This window comes from Bombina bombina, chromosome 2 (genome assembly GCF_027579735.1).
Source record: "Bombina bombina isolate aBomBom1 chromosome 2, aBomBom1.pri, whole genome shotgun sequence".
In the NCBI taxonomy this organism is placed as follows: Eukaryota; Metazoa; Chordata; class Amphibia; order Anura; family Bombinatoridae; genus Bombina; species Bombina bombina.
The window spans coordinates 9,293,587-9,316,242 of record NC_069500.1 but is presented as its reverse complement, the minus strand read 5'-3'; the positions used below and the strand labels follow the sequence as shown (position 1 = coordinate 9,316,242).

The 22,656-nt window shown below is 47.0% G+C and overlaps 1 protein-coding gene across 1 annotated transcript in view; it reads right to left on the bottom strand.

The window, feature by feature from the left end:
- Positions 1–19,399, bottom strand: part of LOC128647633 (avidin) — an 81,338-nt gene extending 61,939 nt beyond the window's left edge. The window contains exon 1 of the mRNA XM_053700387.1: positions 19,232–19,399. Within this exon, the coding sequence (XP_053556362.1) occupies positions 19,232–19,303 (72 nt within the window). The 5' untranslated portion in view covers positions 19,304–19,399. The remainder of the gene's footprint in view (positions 1–19,231) is intronic.
- Positions 19,400–22,656: the final 3,257 nt, after the last annotated feature.

The following is a 22,656-nucleotide window of genomic DNA, read 5'->3' as shown; positions in this document are numbered from 1 at the left end:
TTTTGCACTTCTCGTCTTAGTCTGATTCCTGGCACCCTGACATTACGCAAAGGCCATGAATCCTGATGGTGCTGATAATCCACCTTTACCTGCCATCATTTCCAGGATGGATGAACAGGATGTCATGGTATATGTGAGGTTAATAAATATATATATTTTAATCATATATCTCAAGATTAATAAATCTGTATTTTTGATCAGATATTTCACTGATCAGAAAAAAAATGATTCATTCCTCTCAGACAAACTGACTTCACTCATGTTCAGCTCTTCCCCCATTTAGTATGCAGACAGGATGTCTCCAAAGGCTTGAGCATAACCTTTGAAGCCCCCTCCTGCTGTGTAAAAGGCAGCACTTTGATACATAGAACAGGACACAGGCCCATATATGGACTTCCTCCAAGAGAAATGCTGATCCGTCTGAAGAAATGTGAGAAATGAAAAAAAATTTCAAGGGGAACTGGTAATTAGCACAGATTTATTTGAGCGGTTCATGTGGTGATTAAGATAATAAAGGCCTTGGGAAACAAAAGACAGATGCTGAGGTGTGACTCTAGAAGCTCACATAAGCAGGCAGCAAATAAACATCAATTTTTTTTTTCTGTTTGAATGCATGCCCCAGAATGTATTAAATATAGAAATTTGAGAAATTGTCTAATTCTCTATTATTATTACATGGGTATTTGCTAAGCTTGGGAGGTAACTGTTTTAGTCAGTCAAAAATGTGTAATAACCTCTGTTTTGTTTATATTTTTCAGACAGATAATCTCAGATCTACATAGAAATGAATGTGCATATATATATGTATATATATACATATATATATATATATATATATATATATATATATATATATATATATATATATATATATATATCTATGTTTTGAAAACATAAAAGATCTTACTTAACCTCTGTGTTTTTAAGAATATAAATAAATACTTGTGGACCTGGAAAGAAATAATTAATGACACTTATTACTTTATTTCAGATGGAATGCCTGCATGAAATGAAATATCATATCATATGAATGTGCAATAAATGTTTATAAAGTTTCAAATACATCTTTTAAAATATAGTGAGATGAAGATATGGAAGTTACTTTGATGTGATATGACTATGAGATATATATTTTCTGTTAGACTAAATGAAATATAAATTATTTTAATATAATGTTAGATATATTTGATATTTCATATCAAAACGATCAGGAAATTAATCTGATGCCGCTTCACCTATAATTAATATTGGGAGAGATTAATACAAGAAATTATGGCAGTTATTACATAGTTTAAAGAAATATTTCACTGGCTAAAAATGTTGGTTAAATGAATTTGTATGTATTGTCATGCTGCATTGTTTTTGTACTGTCTGTTGGTAATGCTGCCACCTGGTGTTATGTTGCGAGAACTACAGCCAGAAGGTTCTTTCTGGCTGTTAAAAATGAAATTTCCAAGGGCCAATCCGATTTAGACTTCCCAGATAACCAATGGGAAGGTCAGCTCCCGTAGTGCCACCCACATGATGTCATCAATGATTGAAAACATATATAAGTAAGCAAGAGAGAGATGGAAAGAAAAGAAAGGCTGTTTTTAACTTTGGATGATATCTGCTGCTGGCATTTTGAAACCAATCTAAACAAGCTGACTACCTCCTTCTCATTGTTTGCAAAAATTACTTATCTGTCTTCTGAGATGACCTAAAGACCGCTACGAATTGGTTCAAAATTGGTGAAGTATATTGTATTTTAAATTGGTAGTCATAAGCCTAGGTATTGTTTAAATCTGTAGATGATTTGCTAAGTAAATCATCTGTGCAAGTTTGGATATTGTAAGTTTATTCTGTATTAGGATAAATTGCAGTTAAATAGCAGAATATATATATATTATCCTATTGTTGAAAGAGCACAGTTTAGAATTGTATTGCTTGGATGTTAAAGGTTATTTATAAATAAGGTGGGTTTTTAAGATAAGCATGTATGAATTTTGCATAGCATATTTAAATAGTTCTCAAGCGCATAAAAAGCTATTTCATTTCCTTTTATTGCAAATATATTTCAATATGTTCATGGATATTATCTAAATAAAAGAGTTCAGGTATTTATATTAATTTTATTATCTTAGCAAATGTATGTTTGATTGCAGGTTTAGTTTAAAGGAAGATTGTTAAATATATTCCCTGCCATATACTTACACATTGTTTAGAGAATACTGCTAAGATTTTTATATACTGACAAGGATCACCGTTTGGATCAATTTGCACTATCCCTGCAAACCCTGCTGACTCGCACTGCACATTTGGACCAAAGTGTCCCGCAAATTATGGCTTCTCCGGTTTCCGCTGCTGCAACTAGTCCTACCCTGAGCATGTACGATTCTGCACCTCTACCTCAGCGATATGGAGGCGACCCTAATCAGTGCAGAGGGTTTTTGAACCAGGTGGGCATTTACTTTGAGATCAGCTCTTGCCTGGGCTAATCCCTTGTGGGAGACTAATAAAACTGTGATTTCAAATTACCCTGAATTTGTGGCCACCTTTCGAAGGGTATGTGATGTTCCGGCTCGCTCCTCCTCTGCTGCTAAACAACTCATGTCCATTCAGCAAGGTACAAGATCTGTTGCTCAGTATGCCATTGAGTTCCGTACGCTTGCAGAGGTAGGTTGGAACAATGAAGCTCTTATTGCCGCCTTCTTTCATTGGCTTTCTGATGTGATTAAGGACGAAGTTGCTGCCAGAGATTTACCAGAAGATCTTGAGACATTGGTGTCTTTTTTGATCCTAATTGACATCAGACTAAGTGAGAGGCCCTCTTTCAAAGAGCGCTTGCAGAAGCCTCCTGTCCCGTTGTCTCCTATGTGTTCGTTCCCACCCATGCCTCCATCTCCTCCCATGCCTCCTGGTCCCAAGTCACCAGGTACTGCTGAGCCGATGCAGTTGGGATTCACGCGTCTCTCCACGGCGGAGAGGGCCTTTAGGAGGAGGGAGGGGCTCTGTCTCTATTGTGGGTTACAAGGCCACCTTTTGAAGTCTTGTCCTACACGGCCGGGAAACGCTCACACCTAAGCTCCTGTCGGGGGCAGACCTTGGGTGGTTTATCCTCGTCCCCGGAACTGCTAAAGGAGAAACCTTTGGTCACGGTTGTCCTTTTCTGGGTGGACTCCTCCATAGTTACCTAGGCTCTTGTTGACTCCGGTGCTGTGGGCTATTTCATTGACAGTGTTTTTGTATCAAAGCACTCCATTCCTGTTTTGCCTCGTCCGTTCCGCTTGCTATTGAGGCCATTGATGGCAGGCCCCTTCAGTCCGCACTCGTTACTCACGAAACTGCTCCGTTATCCATGGCTGTTGGGGCTCTCCATTTTGAAACCCTCCAGTTCCAGGTGATAAACTCTCCGCATTTTCTGGTTATTCTGGGTTATCCCTGGCTCCAAAAGCACAATCCCAGTCTCGACTGGCGCAGGTCCGAAATGTTGTCGTGGTCTCCGCAATGTATTTCCACTTGTCTTCGGAAACCAGTTAAAGTCTTGTGCACGTCTTCAGTATCTCAATTGCCAGAGGAGTACCGAGAGTTCCTAGACATTTTTGACAAGGTGCATGCCTGTACGTTGCCTCCTCACCGGTCTTATAATTGTGCCATAGACCTGCAACCCGGAGCCATTCCTCCTCGGGGCCGGGTTTACCCTTTGTTGCGGAGAATTGTGCTATGGAGGAGTATGTTGCCGATGCTCTGTCGCGGGGGATCATCTGCAAATCCTGCGCTCCTGCAGGGGCTGGCTTCTTCTTTGTGAAGAAAAAGGGTGGCGAGTTAAGACCATGCATCAATTATAGGGGTCTTAATCGTCTTACCATTAAGAATGCTTACCCTATTCCGCTCATTATGGAACTCTTTGACCGCCTCAAGGGAGCTATAATCTTTACTAAACTTGATTTGAGAGGAGCGTACAATCTCGTTAGGATCAAGGAGGGCCACGAATGGAAAACAGCATTTAACACTAGGAGCGGGCATTATGAGTATCTTGTAATGCCCTTTGGCCTATGTAATGCTCCTGCTGTTTTCCAGGAATTTATTAATGATGTCCTACGAGATATGTTGCAACAGTGTGTTGTGGTTTACTTAGACGACATTGTCATACACTCACCCACACTTGAGGCTCATCCTTCTGATGTTACACAGGTTCTTCAGAGACTACGTGAGGACGGCCTGTTTTGTAAACTCAAGAAATGTGAGTTCCATCAGACTCAAATAACCTTCCTAGGTTATGTTATCTCCGTTGCAGGGTTCTCCATGGATCCTGACAAGTTATCTGCTGTTTTGCAGTGGCCTCGCCCAGTTGGTCTTTGGTCTATTCAACGTGTTTTGGGGTTCACCAATTACTATAGAAAGTTTATTATAAACTTTTCTTCCTTGGTCAAACCTATCACAGACATGACCCGTAAAGAGAATGATCCACTCCATTAGTCACCTATTGCCATTAAAGGGACATGAAACCCAAATTTTTTCATTCATGATTTAGAAATAGCATGAAATTTGAAACAACTTTCTAATTTACTTCTATTATCTAATCTGCTTGATATACTTTGCTGAAAAGCATATCTAGATAGGCTCAGTAGCTGCTGATTGGTTGCTGCACATAGATGCCTTGTGTGATTGGCTCATCCATGTGCATTGCTATTTCTTCAACAAAGGATATCTAAGGAATGAAGCAAATTAGATAATAGAAGTAAATTGAAATGTTGTTTAAAATTATATTCTCTACTTGAATCATGAAATAAAATTTTGGGGTTTAATGTCCCTTTAAGGCCTTTGTTAGTCTTAAGACTGCCTTTGCTGCCGCTCCAGTTCTGGCTCACCCTGTCGCTCCAGTTCTGGCTCACCCTGTCCTGCCTTTCATTCTTGAGGTCGATGCGTCTGAGACTGGAGTAGGTGCCCTCTTGTCTCAACGTCCTACGCTTGATGGTTCCTTGCATCCGTGTGGTTTCTTCTCTAAGAAATTGTCTCCAACGGAGTGCAATTATGAAATTGGCGACAGAGAATTACTGGCCATAAATTTGGCACTCAAGGAATGGAGGCATCTTCTCGACGGTACTAGCGTGCCAGTGCTCATTCTTACTGACCACAAGAATTTAACTTATCTATCTGAAGCAAAATGTTTGTCGCCCCGACAGGCCAGATGGGCGCTATTTTTGTGTCGGTTTAATTATGTGGTCTCCTACCTGCCTGGTTGTAAGAATGTTAGGACTCATGCCCTGTCGCGACAATTTTCGCCTCTGTCCAAGGAGGAGTCTGTACCTACTCCAGTTATATCTCCTGACCATATTTTGGCTTCCATACGTACTAATTTGACTTCTCCCTTGGGGGAGGAGATCCTGGCTGCACAAACAAATGCACCTCCTGAGAAACTTAGTGGTAAGTGTTTTGTTCCTGAGAATCTTCTAACTAAACTTTTGCACACTTAACACTATCCTAAAGCCGCAGGTCACCCAGGCAAGAACCAAATGATTTGATCTGTCACTTGACAATTCTGGTGGCCAGCTCTTTGTTCTGATGTTGTTGCATATGTTGCCTCCTGCTCAGTTTGTGCACAGAATAAGACTCCTCGACTTCTTCCTGTGGGTCTTCTTCAACCTACTGCTAATGGTGAGCGTCCTTGGACACATTTTTCCATGGACTTCATTGTCAAGCTCCCTGTTTCCAATGGCAATACTGTTATCCTTATGGTGGTTGACCATTTTTCTAAAATGTCACATTGCATTCCCTTGAAGAAGTTGCCTACCGCTCAGGAGCTTGCTTAAATTTTTGCCCGGGAGGTCTTCCGTTTACATGGGTTACCCAAGGAGATAGTGTTGGACTGGGGTAGCCAGTTTGTCTCCAGATTTTGGCGTTCCTTTTGTGCTCAAATGGGGATCCAGCTTTCCTTCTCCTCTGCATATCACCCTCAATCCAATTGGGCTGTGGAACGGTCTAATCAAGCTCTGGAACAGTTCCCCCATTGCTATGTCTCATATCACCACAATAATTGGTCTGAACTGTTACCTTGGGCAGAGTTTGCTCGTAATAGTGCTATTAATGCTTCCTCCAAGTTATCCCCGTACATGGCGAATTATGGGTTTCAACCATCCTTGTTGCCTGATTCATTCATGTCTCAGGGTATTCCGACTTTGGAGGAGCATCTCCCGCAACTCTGTTCCACGTGGGTGCAGATTCAGGATTGCCTTCATCGTTCTATGCAGCGCTAAAAGTTACAGGCTGATCGTAGGCATCTGCCTGCGCTTTCCTAACAGGTTGGTGAGAGAGTTTGGCTGTCCTCCCACAACTTGAACCTTCGTGTGCCTTCCAATAAACTGGCTCCTCGTTATGTTGGTCCTTTTCGAATACTCAGACGGGTCAATCCTGTGGCCTACGCTCTTGACCGTGCTTCTGCAATGTGCATCTCCAATGTTTTTCATGTCTCCCTCTTGAAACTATTGGTTTGTAATCAGTTTACCACTGTGTTGCCTCGTCCCCGCCCTATCTTTTTGACAACCATGAGGAGTATGAGGTCAGCAGCATTATTGACTCTCGTATGTCCAGGGGCCGCATACAGTATTTGGTTCACTGGAGGGGCTATGGTCCGGAAGAAGCGTTCATGGGTTCCCTCCTCTGATGTTCATGCTCCTGCCCTCCTCTGTGCCTTCCATGCCCATTTCCCCAATAAGCCTTTTGTCCTCCCGCGGGGGAGGGGTCGTTGAGGGGAGGGTACTGTCAGGGTTTATTCCCTGATCTGTTTCCCATGTGCTGCTGGCAGCCATTTTACTCACCTCTCTTCCTGACTTTGGTGCATACTGTGTGATACTGCTCATTTCCTGCACTTCCTATTATGGCCAGACTGGTGTACATCATCCGTGTGAGACAGGATGCAGTCTCAGAATTGTGATGTCATCACTTATTATTTAAAGGGCCTCTGTTCAGTATGCTTTGCCTTTGCGATGTCTCAGACCTGTTTGTGAGACCTCCTGTGTATTACCTGGCTGTCTGACGTCCCTCCTGGTTCCTGATCCCTGGCTTGTTCCTGACTTTGCTGTTCTCCTTGTTCCTGATTCCGGCTCGTCTGACTATTCGCTTTAGCTCCTGACTCGGCTCGTCTGACTACCAGTTCTGGTTTTGATTCCTGGCTTGTTATTTGACTTTTGGACTTTTTATTATTTCTTGCTATTAATAAAGGATTAGTTTTGCACTTCTTGTCTCAGTCTGATTACTGGCACCCTGACAACCCCTCATAGATCATCACCCCTAACTGATCACCCACCCTCTCACTGTACCCCTCATAGATCATCACCCCTTACTGATCATCCACCCTTTCACTGTACCCCTCATAAATCATCACCCCTTACTGATCACCCACCCTCTCACTGTACCCCTCAAAGATCACCACCCCTTACAGATCACCCACCCTCTCACTGTACCCCTCTAAGATCATCATCCCTAACACATCACCCACCTTCTCACTGTACCCTTCATAGATCATTACCCCTTACTGCTCACCCACCCTCTCCTGTACCCCTCATAGATCTTTATCCCTTACTGATCAACCACCCTCTCACTGTACCCCTCATAGATCATCACCCCTTACACATTATTATTATTATTATTATTTATTTATAAAGCACCAACAGATTCCGCAGTGCTGCCCATGGGTACAAGGATAACAGTACAACGGAGAAACAATACAATAAAAGACAAAAATTTACAGACAAATACAAGGGGAATTGAGGGCCCTATTCCCGTGGGAACTTACAATCTAGATGGGTAGGAGGGTGGGAAACAGGAGGTGGGGACTGCAAAGCTGAGAATGATATTAATGAGAAGATAGATGAGGGCAACTGTTAGTTAAGTGAAGTTCATTTGTAAATGATATGATAAGCTTCCCTGAACAAAAAGGTCTTTAGGGAGCGTTTAAAGGAGGAGAGGTTAGAGGAAAGTCTGACAGCTCAAAAAAAAAGTGCATTCCAGAGGGTTGGTGCCGCATGAGAGAAGTCCTGCCATCTAGAATGAGAGGAGGTGATAGTAGAGGACACGAGGAGCAGGTCATTGTTGGATCTTAGGGGGCGGGCTGGAGAATATTTGATGATAAATGAGAACAGGTAGGGGCAGCATTGGTGAGGGCTTTGTAGGTTTGGGTGAGAATTTTGAATTTAATTCTGCTGTGAATGGGGAGCCAGTGAAGGAATAAACAGAGAGGTGCAGCAGAAACAGAGCGTCGAGAGAGGTGGATTAGCCTGGCAGAAGCATTTAGGATGGATTGAAGGGTAAAGAGGCGGGAGAGAGGGAGGCCAGATAGTAAGTTAGCTGCTCGCTACATCACTAAGTTGGATCTACATGGGGCGTACATCACCCACCATCTCACTGTACCCCTCATAGATCATCAGCCCTTACTGATGCAAGCAAGTGAATACGTTGTTTGATCACCTTGTATATATTTAATAAGTTAGTATTTTTTAAGTTTAATATATTAAAGAGGTTTTGTATAGGTTCCGCAATTGGTTTTTAGCTACTATATAACATTGTAAAGTAGTTCTGATTAAGTATATAATAATGTATTGGCTTAAACATATAACATGACAATCTGTTTGAAGATGAAGCGGATATTTGGTGACTTTTACATATATTTTATGTGTTTTAATAAATACCTTTTTACTTGAAGCAGCAGTTTGCGGTTGGTATATACTCTATACCTGGCAGTATAAAACCAGGTGTGTGCCTGTACCTAGAGCCTGGCTGGCTCAAAAAAGTGTGAGTAACCCCTTGGTGGGACTACTATTGTGAAGAAAATATCTCTTATTCACCAAATTGTATTGCACTACATTTTTCCTTTTTTGTTTTTGAAGCAAGAAATCACTTGAATCATCGGAATTGAGGAGGACTCCTACTGATCACTATATCCTTTTACTCTTTATATTAAGATATCACATTTTTGTTTAGTTTATCACTTTTTATTGTCACACTTTTATTTTACTGTGATTATTGTACCCCTTAAACATCACTCACCCTCTCCCTGCTCCCCTTATAGGTCATCACCCCTTACTGATCACCCACCCTCTCCTTCACCCCTCTTAGATCATCACTTACCCTCTCCCTGCTCCCCTTATAGGTCATCACCCCTTACTGATCACCCACCCTCTCCTGCACCCCTCTTAGATCATCACCCCTTAAACATCACGTACCCACTCCCTGCTCCCCTTATAGGTCATCACCCCTTACTGATCACCAACCCTCTCCTGCACCCCTCTTAGATCATCACCCCTTAAACATCACTTACCCTCTCCCTGCTCCCCTTATAGGTCATCACCCCTTACTGATCAGCCACCCTCTCCTGCACCCCTCTTAGATCATCATCCCTTACTGATCACCCACCCTCTCCTACACCCCTCATAGATCATCACTCCTGGCACATCACCCACCCTCTCCTTCACCCCTCATAAATCATCACTCCTGACACATAACCCACCCTCTCCTACACCCCTCATAGATCATCACTCCTTACACATCACCCACCCTCTCCTACACCCCTTATAGGTCATCACCCCTTACTGATCACCCACCCTCTCCTGCACCCCTCTTAGATCATCACCCCTTAAACATCACTTACCCTCTCCCTGCTCCCCTTATAGGTCATCACCCCTTACTGATCACCCACCCTCTCCTGCACCCCTCTTAGATCATCACCCCTTAAACATCACTTACCCTCTCCCTGCTCCCCTTATAGGTCATCACCCCTTACTGATCACCCACCCTCTCCTTCACCCCTCATAGATCATCATCCCTTACATATCACCCACCCTCTCCTGCACCCCTCTTAAATCATCACCCCTTAAACATCACTTACCCTCTCCCTGCTCCCCTTATAGGTCCCCCCTTACTGATCACCCACCCTCTCCTTCACCCCTCATATATCATCACTCATGACACATCACCCACCCTCTTCTACACCCCTCATAGATCATCACTCCTGACACATCACCCACCCTCTCCTACACCCCTCATAGATCATCACTCCTTACACATCACCCACCCTCTTCTACACCCCTCATAGATCATCACTCCTGACACATCACCCACCCTCTTCTACACCCCTCATAGATCATCACCCCTTACACATCACCCACCCTCTCCTACACCCCTCATAGATCATCACTCCTGACACATCACCCACCCTCTCCTTCACCCCTCATAAATCATCACTCCTGACACATAACCCACCCTCTCCTACACCCCTCATAGATCATCACTCCTTACACATCACCCACCCTCTCCTACACCCCTTATAGGTCATCACCCCTTACTGATCACCCACCCTCTCCTGCACCCCTCTTAGATCATCACCCCTTAAACATCACTTACCCTCTCCCTGCTCCCCTTATAGGTCATCACCCCTTACTGATCATCCACCCTCTCCTGCACCCCTCTTAGATCATCACCCCTTAAACATCACTTACCCTCTCCCTGCTCCCCTTATAGGTCATCACCCCTTACTGATCACCCACCCTCTCCTTCACCCCTCATAGATCATCATCCCTTACATATCACCCACCCTCTCCTGCACCCCTCTTAAATCATCACCCCTTAAACATCACTTACCCTCTCCCTGCTCCCCTTATAGGTCCCCCCTTACTGATCACCCACCCTCTCCTTCACCCCTCATATATCATCACTCATGACACATCACCCACCCTCTTCTACACCCCTCATAGATCATCACTCCTGACACATCACCCACCCTCTCCTACACCCCTCATAGATCATCACTCCTTACACATCACCCACCCTCTTCTACACCCCTCATAGATCATCACTCCTGACACATCACCCACCCTCTTCTACACCCCTCATAGATCATCACCCCTTACACATCAACCACCCTCTCCTACACCCCTCATAGATCATCACTCCTGACACATCACCCACCCTCTCCTACACCCCTCATAGATCATCACTCCTGACACATCACCCACCCTCTTTTACACCCCTCATAGATGATTACTCCTGACACATCACCCACCCTCTCCTACACCCCTCATAGATCATCACTCCTTACACATCACCCACCCTCTTCTACACCCCTCATAGATCATCACTCCTGACACATCACCCACCCTCTTCTACACCCCTCATAGATCATCACTCCTGACACATCACCCACCCTATCCTGTACACCTCATAGATCATCATCCCTTACATATCACCCACCCTCTTCTACACCCCTCATAGATCATCACTCCTTACACATCACCCACCCTCTTCCACACCCCTCATAGATCATCACTCCTAACACATCACTCACCCTCTCCTGCACCCCTCATAGATCATCACTCCTGACACATCACCCACCCTCTGCTACACCCCTCATAGATCATCACCCCTTACAGATCACCCACCCTCTCCTACACCCCTCATAGATCATACCCCCTTACACATCACCCACCCTCTTCTACACCCCTCAGAGATCATCACTCCTGACACATCACTCACCCTCTTCTACACCCCTCATAGATCATCACTCCTGACACATCACCCACCCTCTCCTACACCCCTCATAGATCATACCCCCTTACACATCACCCACCCTCTTCTACACCCCTCATAGATCATCACTCCTTACAGATCACCCACCCTCTCCCTGCACCCCTCACAGATCATCACCCCTTACAGATCACTCACCCTCTCCTGCCCCCCACATAGATCATCACCCCATACACATCACCCGCCCTCTCCTGCACCCTCATAGATCATCACTCCTGACACATCACCCACCCTCTCCTACACCCCTCATAGATCATCACTCCTTACACATCACCCACCCTCTCCTACACCCCTCATAGATCATCACTCCTTACACATCACCCACCCTCTTCTACACCCCTCATAGATCATCACTCCTGACACATCACCTACCCTCTCCTACACCCCTCATATATCATCATCCCTTACATATCACCCACCCTCTCCTACACCCCTCATAGATCATCACTCCTTACACATCACCCACCCTCTCCTACACCCCTCATAGATCATCACTCCTGACACATCACCCACCCTCTCCTACACCACTCATAGATCATCACTCCTGACACATCACCCACCCTCTTCTACACCCCTCATAGATCATCACTCCTTACAGATCACCCACCCTCACCCTGCACCCCTCACAGATCATCACCCCTTACAGATAACTCACCCTCTCCTGTACCCCTCATAGATCATCACTCCTGACACATCACCTACCCTCTCCTACACCCCTCATAGATCATCATCCCTTACATATCACCCACCCTCTCCTACACCCCTCATAGATCATCACTCCTGACACATCACCCACCCTCTCCTACACCACTCATAGATCATCACTCCTGACACATCACCCACCCTCTTCTACACCCCTCATAGATCATCACTCCTTACAGATCACCCACCCTCACCCTGCACCCCTCACAGATCATCACCCCTTACAGATAACTCACCCTCTCCTGTACCCCTCATAGATCATCACTCCTGACACATCACCTACCCTCTCCTACACCCCTCATAGATCATCATCCCTTACATATCACCCACCCTCTCCTATACCCCTCATAGATCATCACTCCTTACACATCACCCACCCTCTCCTACACCCCTCATAGATCATCACTCCTGACACATCACCCACCCTCTCCTACACCCCTCATAGATCATCACTCCTGACACATCACCCACCCTCTCCTACACCCCTCATAGATCATCACTCCTGACACATCACCCACCCTCTCCTACACCCCTCATAGATCATCACTCCTGACACATCACCCACCCTCTCCTACACCCCTCATAGATAATCACTCCTGACACATCACCCACCCTCTCCTACACCCCTCTACAGATAACTCACCCTCTCCTGTACCACTCATAGATCATCACCCCTTACTGATCACCCACCCTCTCCTGCACCCCTCTTAGATCATCACCCCTTAAACATCACTTACCCTCTCCCTGCTCCCCTTATAGGTCCCCCCTTACTGATACCCCACCCTCTCCTTCACCCCTCATATATCATCACTCATGACACATCACCCACCCTCTTCTACACCCCTCATAGATCATCACTCCTGACACATCACCCACCCTCTTCTACACCCCTCATAGATCATCACTCCTGACACATCACCCACCCTCTCCTACACCCCTCATAGATCATCACTCCTTACACATCACCCACCCTGTTCTACGCCCCTCATAGATCATCACTCCTTACACATCACCCACCCTCTTCTACACCCCTCATAGATCATCACTCCTGACACATCACCCACCCTCTTCTACACCCCTCATAGATCATCACTCCTGACACATCACCCACCCTCTTCTAAACCCCTCATAGATCATCACTCCTGACACATCACCCACCCTATCCTGTACACCTCATAGATCATAATCCCTTACATATCACCCACCCTCTTCTACACCCCTCATAGATCATCACTCCTTACACATCACCCACCCTCTTCTACACCCCTCATAGATCATCACTCCTGACACATCACTCACCCTCTCCTGCACCCCTCATAGATCATTGTTACGGTTGCCTCCAGGCTGGCTGGAAGTTGGACCGTAGAAAAGGATGCTCCTAGCGCTCACCAAAGGAGCAGCAGCACCGTGGACACTATAACTGCTGCGTAGCCACCATAAGTAATGCAGACTCTATGAACCACCGCTGCTGGGCTGGTATCTCGCCGTCTGCTCTGCGCCCTGGACCTATGACCAGGCTCCAGTAGGTGAACCTCTTCCTTCTGTAGCAATCCCTGTAGCTAAGGGAGTATGAAGAGCATAGCAATCCCTGTAGTGATTATAAGCTGTATCCTACAAACATGAGTCAAAGCTTCAAGTTAGAGGGTCAACATAGGTCTGATGTGCTGGAGCACACAGCCTGCTTTTATTCAGGTTACATGCAAACAGGACACTCTCAGGGGGAGGCATAAAATCCCCCATCACACATTTGATATTAGATAGAGAGACACTCCCTTTGACAGGCCACAACATTTACTTCAGCAGATAACATTACACACAATAAAACAATGCAGTCCACCTTATCAATACTAGAAGTCTGATTAGACAATGGGAAAGTTGATCACTAAACCTAATTAGAGCTAATCCCAGCAGACTTGTATTTAGAATAGGTTTCTTGAAGCTGAACAAAATTTAACTCTTAATGGCACACAATGAAACTGAACCAAGTGGGAGAAAGCCAGGGACAAGTCATTTCACAGGTCTGGGGACATAGTCTTAAAGGGGCATTGTTCATCAAAGTCACAATATGTCCCCAGATGGTTCTTAAAGGGCCACACACACCCAACAAAAGTCAATATGTCCTCAGGGGCACAATCTTCCAGGGGCCATAGTCATGTGGAAGGAGGCTGGCAAATAGGCTTCTCCAAAATCCAGGGAAGCAGGGCAATTTTTCATTTAAAGGGCCAGTTACAAACAGCAGTTTGTAACATATCTCCCCTTTTGGAGGGAGACTAACCAGGCACCTGACCTTCTGCCGGTCAGTGCCCAAGTTAGTCTCGCAACCCACCCACAAATAATCGCTAGCAGCAAAGTAGCCCCCCCACAATACGTAGTACTGGCCTGTAAGTTCCAGGTTGCAGGATGAAAGTGCAGCATCCTCTGCCTTCCTGGCGCAGCTGGGCAAATAGCTGATGGTACTTGGGGGGCAGAGGCCAGCGGCACTCTGCCCTGGTGCCAGCGCTTCTGCTGGGGTGAGGGGTTTGCAGGTCAGTTCTGTAACAAGGACAAGGTCTGTAGGGCAGAGGCCAGCAGCGCTCTGTCCTGATGCCATCTCTTCTGCTGGGGGAATTGGGGCATAGTCCTGCCCGGTGGCAAAGGGAACGTGGGGGTCAGTGGGGGCCAACATCTCCACTGTTAACCCTGGGCCCAAGTTAGGAGTTAGCTGGGGAGGGGGAGATTGGCTTACCTCCTCCTCCTGATACTCCGGCGGCCGTTGGGAAGGGAGGTCGATGCTCTCCGCTTCCTGTGGAACATGCTGCGGCTGGGGAGAGAGACCGGTTGTCTCCTCTCCCTGGAAGGCACACTCCGGCTGGGGAGGGAGGTCGATGCTCTCCCCTCCCTGTAGCTGGGTCTGTCGCTGGGGATCTGGGCCGCCTGCCCAGCATCCCTGTAGGGCCGGTAGAGAGACTGCGGTCCCATCTCCACCTGCCTGCTGGGGGTCCTCCCAGGACCAGTCTATGAGGCCTGCTGCCTCTGGTATCTCTGGTTGGGGTTGGGGAAGGAGACCGGTTGTCTCTTCCCTCTGCACAGTATACTGCCGCTGGGGAGGGAGGTCGCTGCTCCCCTCTCCCTGTGGAACATGCTGCGGCTGGGGAGAGAGACCAGGTGTCCATACCCTCAAACTCCACAGTTGGCGCTCAAAGGCTCGTGCCGCTTTGTTCTCCGTATCCAATTCCCGGATGATGCGACTGACTACCTCCTGCGCAGGGTCTGGACCATATCGGACTAGCCGCCTCTTTACCTCTGGAACGAAATCCGCGCCCTCATAGCGACGGATCCGGTTGAGGTGCTCTTCACATGGTTCTGACCAGTATCTTGTCAGCTCCATGCTGCTGTAGGTAGGGACGCTGCGCAGTGGCTAGCGTTGCCCTCAATTACTCTCCTACGATACCAGTGCTGTTGTGGTGCTGCTCCTTGCGCTAGGACGCCAATCCCACCACTGCCGCCAAATGTTACGGTTGCCTCCAGGCTGGCTGGAAGTTGGACCGTAGAAAAGGATGCTCCTAGCGCTCACCAAAGGAGCAGCAGCACCGTGGACACTATAACTGCTGCGTAGCCACCATAAGTAATGCAGACTCTATGAACCACCGCTGCTGGGCTGGTATCTCGCCGTCTGCTCTGCGCCCTGGACCTATGACCAGGCTCCAGTAGGTGAACCTCTTCCTTCTGTAGCAATCCCTGTAGCTAAGGGAGTATGAAGAGCATAGCAATCCCTGTAGTGATTATAAGCTGTATCCTACAAACATGAGTCAAAGCTTCAAGTTAGAGGGTCAACATAGGTCTGATGTGCTGGAGCACACAGCCTGCTTTTATTCAGGTTACATGCAAACAGGACACTCTCAGGGGGAGGCATAAAATCCCCCATCACACATTTGATATTAGATAGAGAGACACTCCCTTTGACAGGCCACAACATTTACTTCAGCAGATAACATTACACACAATAAAACAATGCAGTCCACCTTATCAATACTAGAAGTCTGATTAGACAATGGGAAAGTTGATCACTAAACCTAATTAGAGCTAATCCCAGCAGACTTGTATTTAGAATAGGTTTCTTGAAGCTGAACAAAATTTAACTCTTAATGGCACACAATGAAACTGAACCAAGTGGGAGAAAGCCAGGGACAAGTCATTTCACAGGTATGGGGACATAGTCTTAAAGGGGCATTGTTGATCAAAGTCACAATATGTCCCCAGATGGTTCTTAAAGGGCCACACACACCCAACAAAAGTCAATATGTCCTCAGGGGCACAATCTTCCAGGGGCCACAGTCATGTGGAAGGAGGCTGGCAAATAGGCTTCTCCAAAATCCAGGGAAGCAGGGCAATTTTTCATTTAAAGGGCCAGTTACAAACAGCAGTTTGTAACAATCATCACTCCTGACACATCACCCACCCTATCCTGTACACCTCATAGATCATCACCCCTTACAGATCACCCACTCTCTTCTACACACCTCACAGATCATCATCCCTTACATATCACCCACCCTCTTCTACACCCCTCATAGATCATCACTCCTGACACATCACCCACCCTCTTCTACACCCCTCATAGATCATCACTCCTGACACATCACCCACCCTATCCTGTACACCTCATAGATCATCATCCCTTACATATCACCCACCCTCTTCTACACCCCTCATAGATCATCACTCCTTACACATCACCCACCCTCTTCTACACCCCTCATAGATCATCACTCCTGACACATCACTCACCCTCTGCTACACCCCTCATAGATCATCACCCCTTACAGATCACCCACTCTCTTCTACACCCCTCATAGATCATACCCCCTTACACATCACCCACCCTCTCCTACACCCCTCATAGATCATACCCCCTTACACATCACCCACCCTCTTCTACACCCCTCATAGATCATCACCCCTTACAGATCACTCTCCTTCACCCCTCATATATCATCACTCATGACACATCACCCACCCTCTTCTACACCCCTCATAGATCATCACTCCTGACACATCACCCACCCTCTCCTACACCCCTCATAGATCATCACTCCTTACACATCACCCACCCTCTTCTACACCCCTCATAGATCATCACTCCTGACACATCATCCACCCTCTTCTACACCCCTCATAGATCATCACCCCTTACACATCACCCACCCTCTCCTACACCCCTAATAGATCATCACTCATGACACATCACCCACCCTCTCCTACACCCCTCATAGATCATCACTCCTGACACATCACCCACCCTCTTCTACACCCCTCATAGATCATCACTCCTGACACATCACCCACCCTCTCCTACACCCCTCATAGATCATCACTCCTTACACATCACCCACCCTCTTCTACACCCCTCATAGATCATCACTCCTGACACATCACCCACCCTCTTCTACACCCCTCATAGATCATCACTCCTGACACATCACCCACCCCATCCTGTACACCTCATAGATCATCATCCCTTACAGATCACCCACCCTCTCCCTGCACCCCTCACAGATCATCACCCCTTACAGATCACTCACCCTCTCCTGCCCCCCACATAGATCATCACCCCATACACATCACCCGCCCTCTCCTGCACCCTCATAGATCATCACTCCTGACACATCACCCACCCTCTCCTACACCCCTCATAGATCATCACTCCTTACACATCACCCACCCTCTCCTACACCCCTCATAGATCATCATCCCTTACATATCACCCACCCTCTCCTACACCCCTCATAGATCATCATCCCTTACATATCACCCACCCTCTCCTACACCCCTCATAGATCATCACTCCTTACACATCACCCACCCTCTCCTACACCCCTCATAGATCATCACTCCTGACACATCACCCACCCTCTCCTACACCCCTCATAGATCATCACTCCTGACACATCACCCACCCTCTTCTACACCCCTCATAGATCATCACTCCTTACAGATCACCCACCCTCTACCTGCACCCCTCACAGATCATCACCCCTTACAGATAACTCACCCTCTCCTGTACCCCTCATAGATCATCACCCCTTACACATCACCCCTTACAGATAACTCACCCTCTCCTGTACCCCTCATAGATCATCACCCCTTACACATCACCCCTTACAGATAACTCACCCTCTCCTGTACCCCTCATAGATCATCACCCCTTACACATCACCCCTTACAGATAACTCACCCTCTCCTGTACCCCTCACAGATCATCACTACTTACAGATCACTCACCCTCTCCTGCCCCCCACATAGATCATCACCCCTTACAGATAACTCACCCTCTCCTGTACCCCTCATAGATCATCACCCCTTACTGATCACCCACCCTCTCCTTCACCCCTCATAGATCATAATCTCTTATATATCACCCACCCTCTCCTTCACCCCTCATAGATCATCACTCCTTAAACATCACCCGCCCTCTCCTGCACCGTCATAGATCATCACCCCTTACTGATCACTCACCCTCTCTTGTACCCCTCATAGATCATCACCCCTTACAGATCAGCCACCCTCTCCCTGCACCCCTCATAGATCATCACCCCTTGCACATCACCCACCCCCTCCTACACCCGTCATAGATCATCACCCCTTACACATCATCCACCCCCTCCCTGCACCCATTATAGATCATCACCCCTTACACATCCCCCACCCCCTCCCTGCACCCATTATAGATAATCACCCCCTACAGATCACCCACCTTTTCCCTGCATCCCTCATAGATTATCATCCCTGACTGATAACCCACCCTCTCCGTGCACCCCTCATAGATCACCGCTGCTTACACAACACCCACCCTCTAATGCACCCCACATAGATTATCACCCCTTACAGATCACCCACCCACACCATTTTCAGTTATCACCTTTGCAAATCGCTCACGTTTTACTTGAACCCCTAACAGTTTGCCCACTCTTTCCCCACACCTCTTGTTCCATACCTTGGTATCAGCGCAACACATGAGTGCCAGGAGCACCAGAGCGATGGATACTGTGGTTAGTGGTAACTTCATATTTGGGTCAGTGCTTAACTCTTAATCTCCAATATTATTCCTATATTACTGTATATAGCTGTAAACAAGGGGTGGGTCATTCAGGGAATATGTAACTCAACGTTTATTCTGTGATTTCTTCATTACACAATTTTTTCCCACTTCCTTCTTGGCCTTCTACCAATTTTCACTTCCTTACCCATCGTTACTGAACTCTGACTACACTGCTTGTTTAACCCTAAAGTGCTGGATTGCTATAACGTTACTGAACTCTGCCTGTCTGACTACTCTGCTTGTTTAACCCTAAAGTGCTGGATTGCTATAACGTTACTGAACTCTGCCTGTCTGACTACTCTGCTTGTTTAACCCTAAAGTGCTGGATTGCTATAACGTTACTGAACTCTGCCTGTCTGACTACTCTGCTTCTTTAACCCTAAAGTGCTGGATTGCCTTAACGTTGCTGAACTCTACCTGTCTGACTTCTCTGCTTGCTTAACCCCTAAAGTACTGGATTGTTATACTGTTGCTGAACTCTGCCTGTCTGACCACTTTGCCTGCTTAACCCCTGAACTGTTATATTACTGGATTTCCTTTTGTTGCTGACTCCTGCCTCTTCCTGGACCATTCTATTGGTTTACCCCTGAACTGCTATATTACAGGATTTCCTTTTATTGCTGACTAGGGATGTCGCGAATAGTTCGCCGGCGAATAGTTCCCGGCGAACATAGCATGTTCGCGTTCGCCGCGGCGGGCGAACATATGCGATGTTCGATCCGCCCCCTATTCGTTATCATTGAGTCAAACTTTGACCCTGTACCTCACAGTCAGAAGGCACATTCCAGCCAATCAGCAGCAGACCCTCCCTCCCAGAACCTCCTACCTCCTGGACAGCATCCATTTTAGATTCATTCGGAAGCTGCATTCTTAGTGAGAGGAGGGACAGTGTAGCTGCTGCTGATTTAATAGGGAAATCGATAGCTAGGCTAGTGTATTCAGTGTCCACTACAGTCCTGAAGGACTCATCTGATCTCTACTGTAAGGACAGCACCCCAAAAAGCCCTTTTTAGGGCTAGAACATCAGTCTGCTTTTTTTTTCCCTGTGTAATCTAATTGCAGTTGCCTGCAATTGTAGTGTACATTTAAAAAAAAAAAAAAACACTTTTTTGACTGTGAAATAATAACAGTGTCAGTTTCCTTCACACGTGTGCGTTTCAGTGCCTGCCTGCCAGGGCACAGTGTCACCCCAGTGCAACTCATATCTGGTGTAACAGTAGTGTACATTTAGAAAAAAACAACACTTTTTTGACTGTGAAATAATAGCAGTCAGTTTCCTTCACACGTGTGCGTTTCAGTGCCTGCCAGGGCACAGTGTCACCCCAGTGCAACTCATATCTGGTGTAACAGTAGTGTACATTTAAAAAAAAACAACACTTTTTTGACTGTGAAATAATAGCAGTCAGTTTCCTTCACACGTGTGCGTTTTAGTGCCTGCCAGGGCACAGTGTCACCCCAGTGCAACTCATATCTGGTGTAACAGTAGTGTAGATTTAAAAAAAAAATACAATTTTGACTGTAATAGATTGAATAGCAGTTAGTTGTCTGCAAGCATGTGTGTCAGGCCTACAGCGTCTACTCTGCCAACTTCTGCCAGTGCACAGTGCCACTCATATCTGTTGTCACAGTAGCTTGCATGCATAGTACCACTAATCGAAAAAAAAATGACAGGCAGAGGCAGGCCACCCCGCAGGGGCCGTCGTGTTCATGGTGCTGTGATTCCCTTTGGCCCTAGAATAATGCCCAGTGTTCAGAGGCCACGTACCCCGAACTCGAACAGTTCTGAGGACATAGTTGACTGGCTAACACAGGACACCCAATCTACTACAGCTTCCGCTCTGAACCTTGACGCACCATCCTCCTCCAGCTTAGCTTCGGGCACCTCTCAAGTTACCACTCGCCCGCCTGCCGCCACCACCAACACTAGCACCACAGCCGCTTCACTTGATCTGTCAGAGGAGTTATTTACACATCAGTTGGAAGAAATGAGTGATACTGATGCGCAACCATTATTGCCAGAGGATGTAGATAACAGTGATATGTCTCAGTCAGGCAGCATTACAGACATGGACGTACGATGTGATGATGATGATGATGTTGTACCCGCTGATGCTTCCGTTGTTGATTTGTCAGATACAAGTGAAGCGGTTGATGATGACGATGCGTCCGTGGATGTCAAGTGGGTCCCCGCTAGAAGAGAAGAAGAAGAGGGGGAAAGTTCAGATGGGGAGACAGAGAGGAGGAGGAGACGAGTTGGAAGCAGGGGGAGGTCGTCGCAAGGAGCTAGTGGCACAGTCAGACAGCATGCATCGGCACCCGGGGTCAGCCAGACAGCACGCCAATCAACGCATGCTGTTGCCACCACCAGAATACCGTCATTGCAGAGCTTAGTCGTGGGAAGTCCAACACCCACCTAGGTACAACTGCTTTGCGAAGGCACATGATCACACATCACAAATGCCTATGGGATCAACACATGAGTACAAGCAGCACACAAACTCAAAGCCGCCATCCTCCTCCTGGTCCAGCATCTTCAGCCACGTCAACCACTGCTGTCCTCCTTGCCTCCTCTCAACCATCCGCCACTACGTGTCTTGCCTTGAGCAGTTCCTGCTCATCTGCCCACAGTCAGGTGTCTGTCAAGGACATGTTTGAGCGTTAGAAGCCAATGTCACAAAGTCACCCCCTTGCCCGGCATCTGACAGCTGGCTTGTCTGAACTCTTAGCCTGCCAGCTTTTACCATACAAGCTGGTGGAGTCTGAGGCGTTCAAAAAATTTGTAGCTATTGGGACACCGCAGTGGAAGGTACCCGGCCGAAATTTCTTTGAACAAAAGGCAATCCCCAACCTGTACTCGATTGTGCAAAAGGAAGTAATGGCATGTCTGGCACACAGTGTTGGGGCAAGGGTCCATCTGACCACTGATACCTGGTCTGCAAAGCATGGTCAGGGCAGGTATATCACCTACACTGCGCATTGGGTAAACCTGCTGACGGCTGCCAAGCATGGAATGCATGGCTCTGCAGAGGAGTTGGTGACACCGCCACGACTTGCAGGCAGACCTGCTGCCACCTCCTCTACTCCTCCTACTCCATCCTCTTCCATAACCTCCTCGGCTGAGTCCTCTTCTGCTGCTGCGTCTTGCTCCACATCAACGGCACACCCCCAGCTCCCCAGGTACTATTCCACATCCCGTATATGGCAGTGTCACGCCGTCTTGGGGTTGACTTGCCTGAAAGCAGAGAGTCACACCAAACCAGCACTTCTGTCCACCCTGAACGCACAGGTGGATCAGTGGCTGCCTCCGCACCAACTGGAGA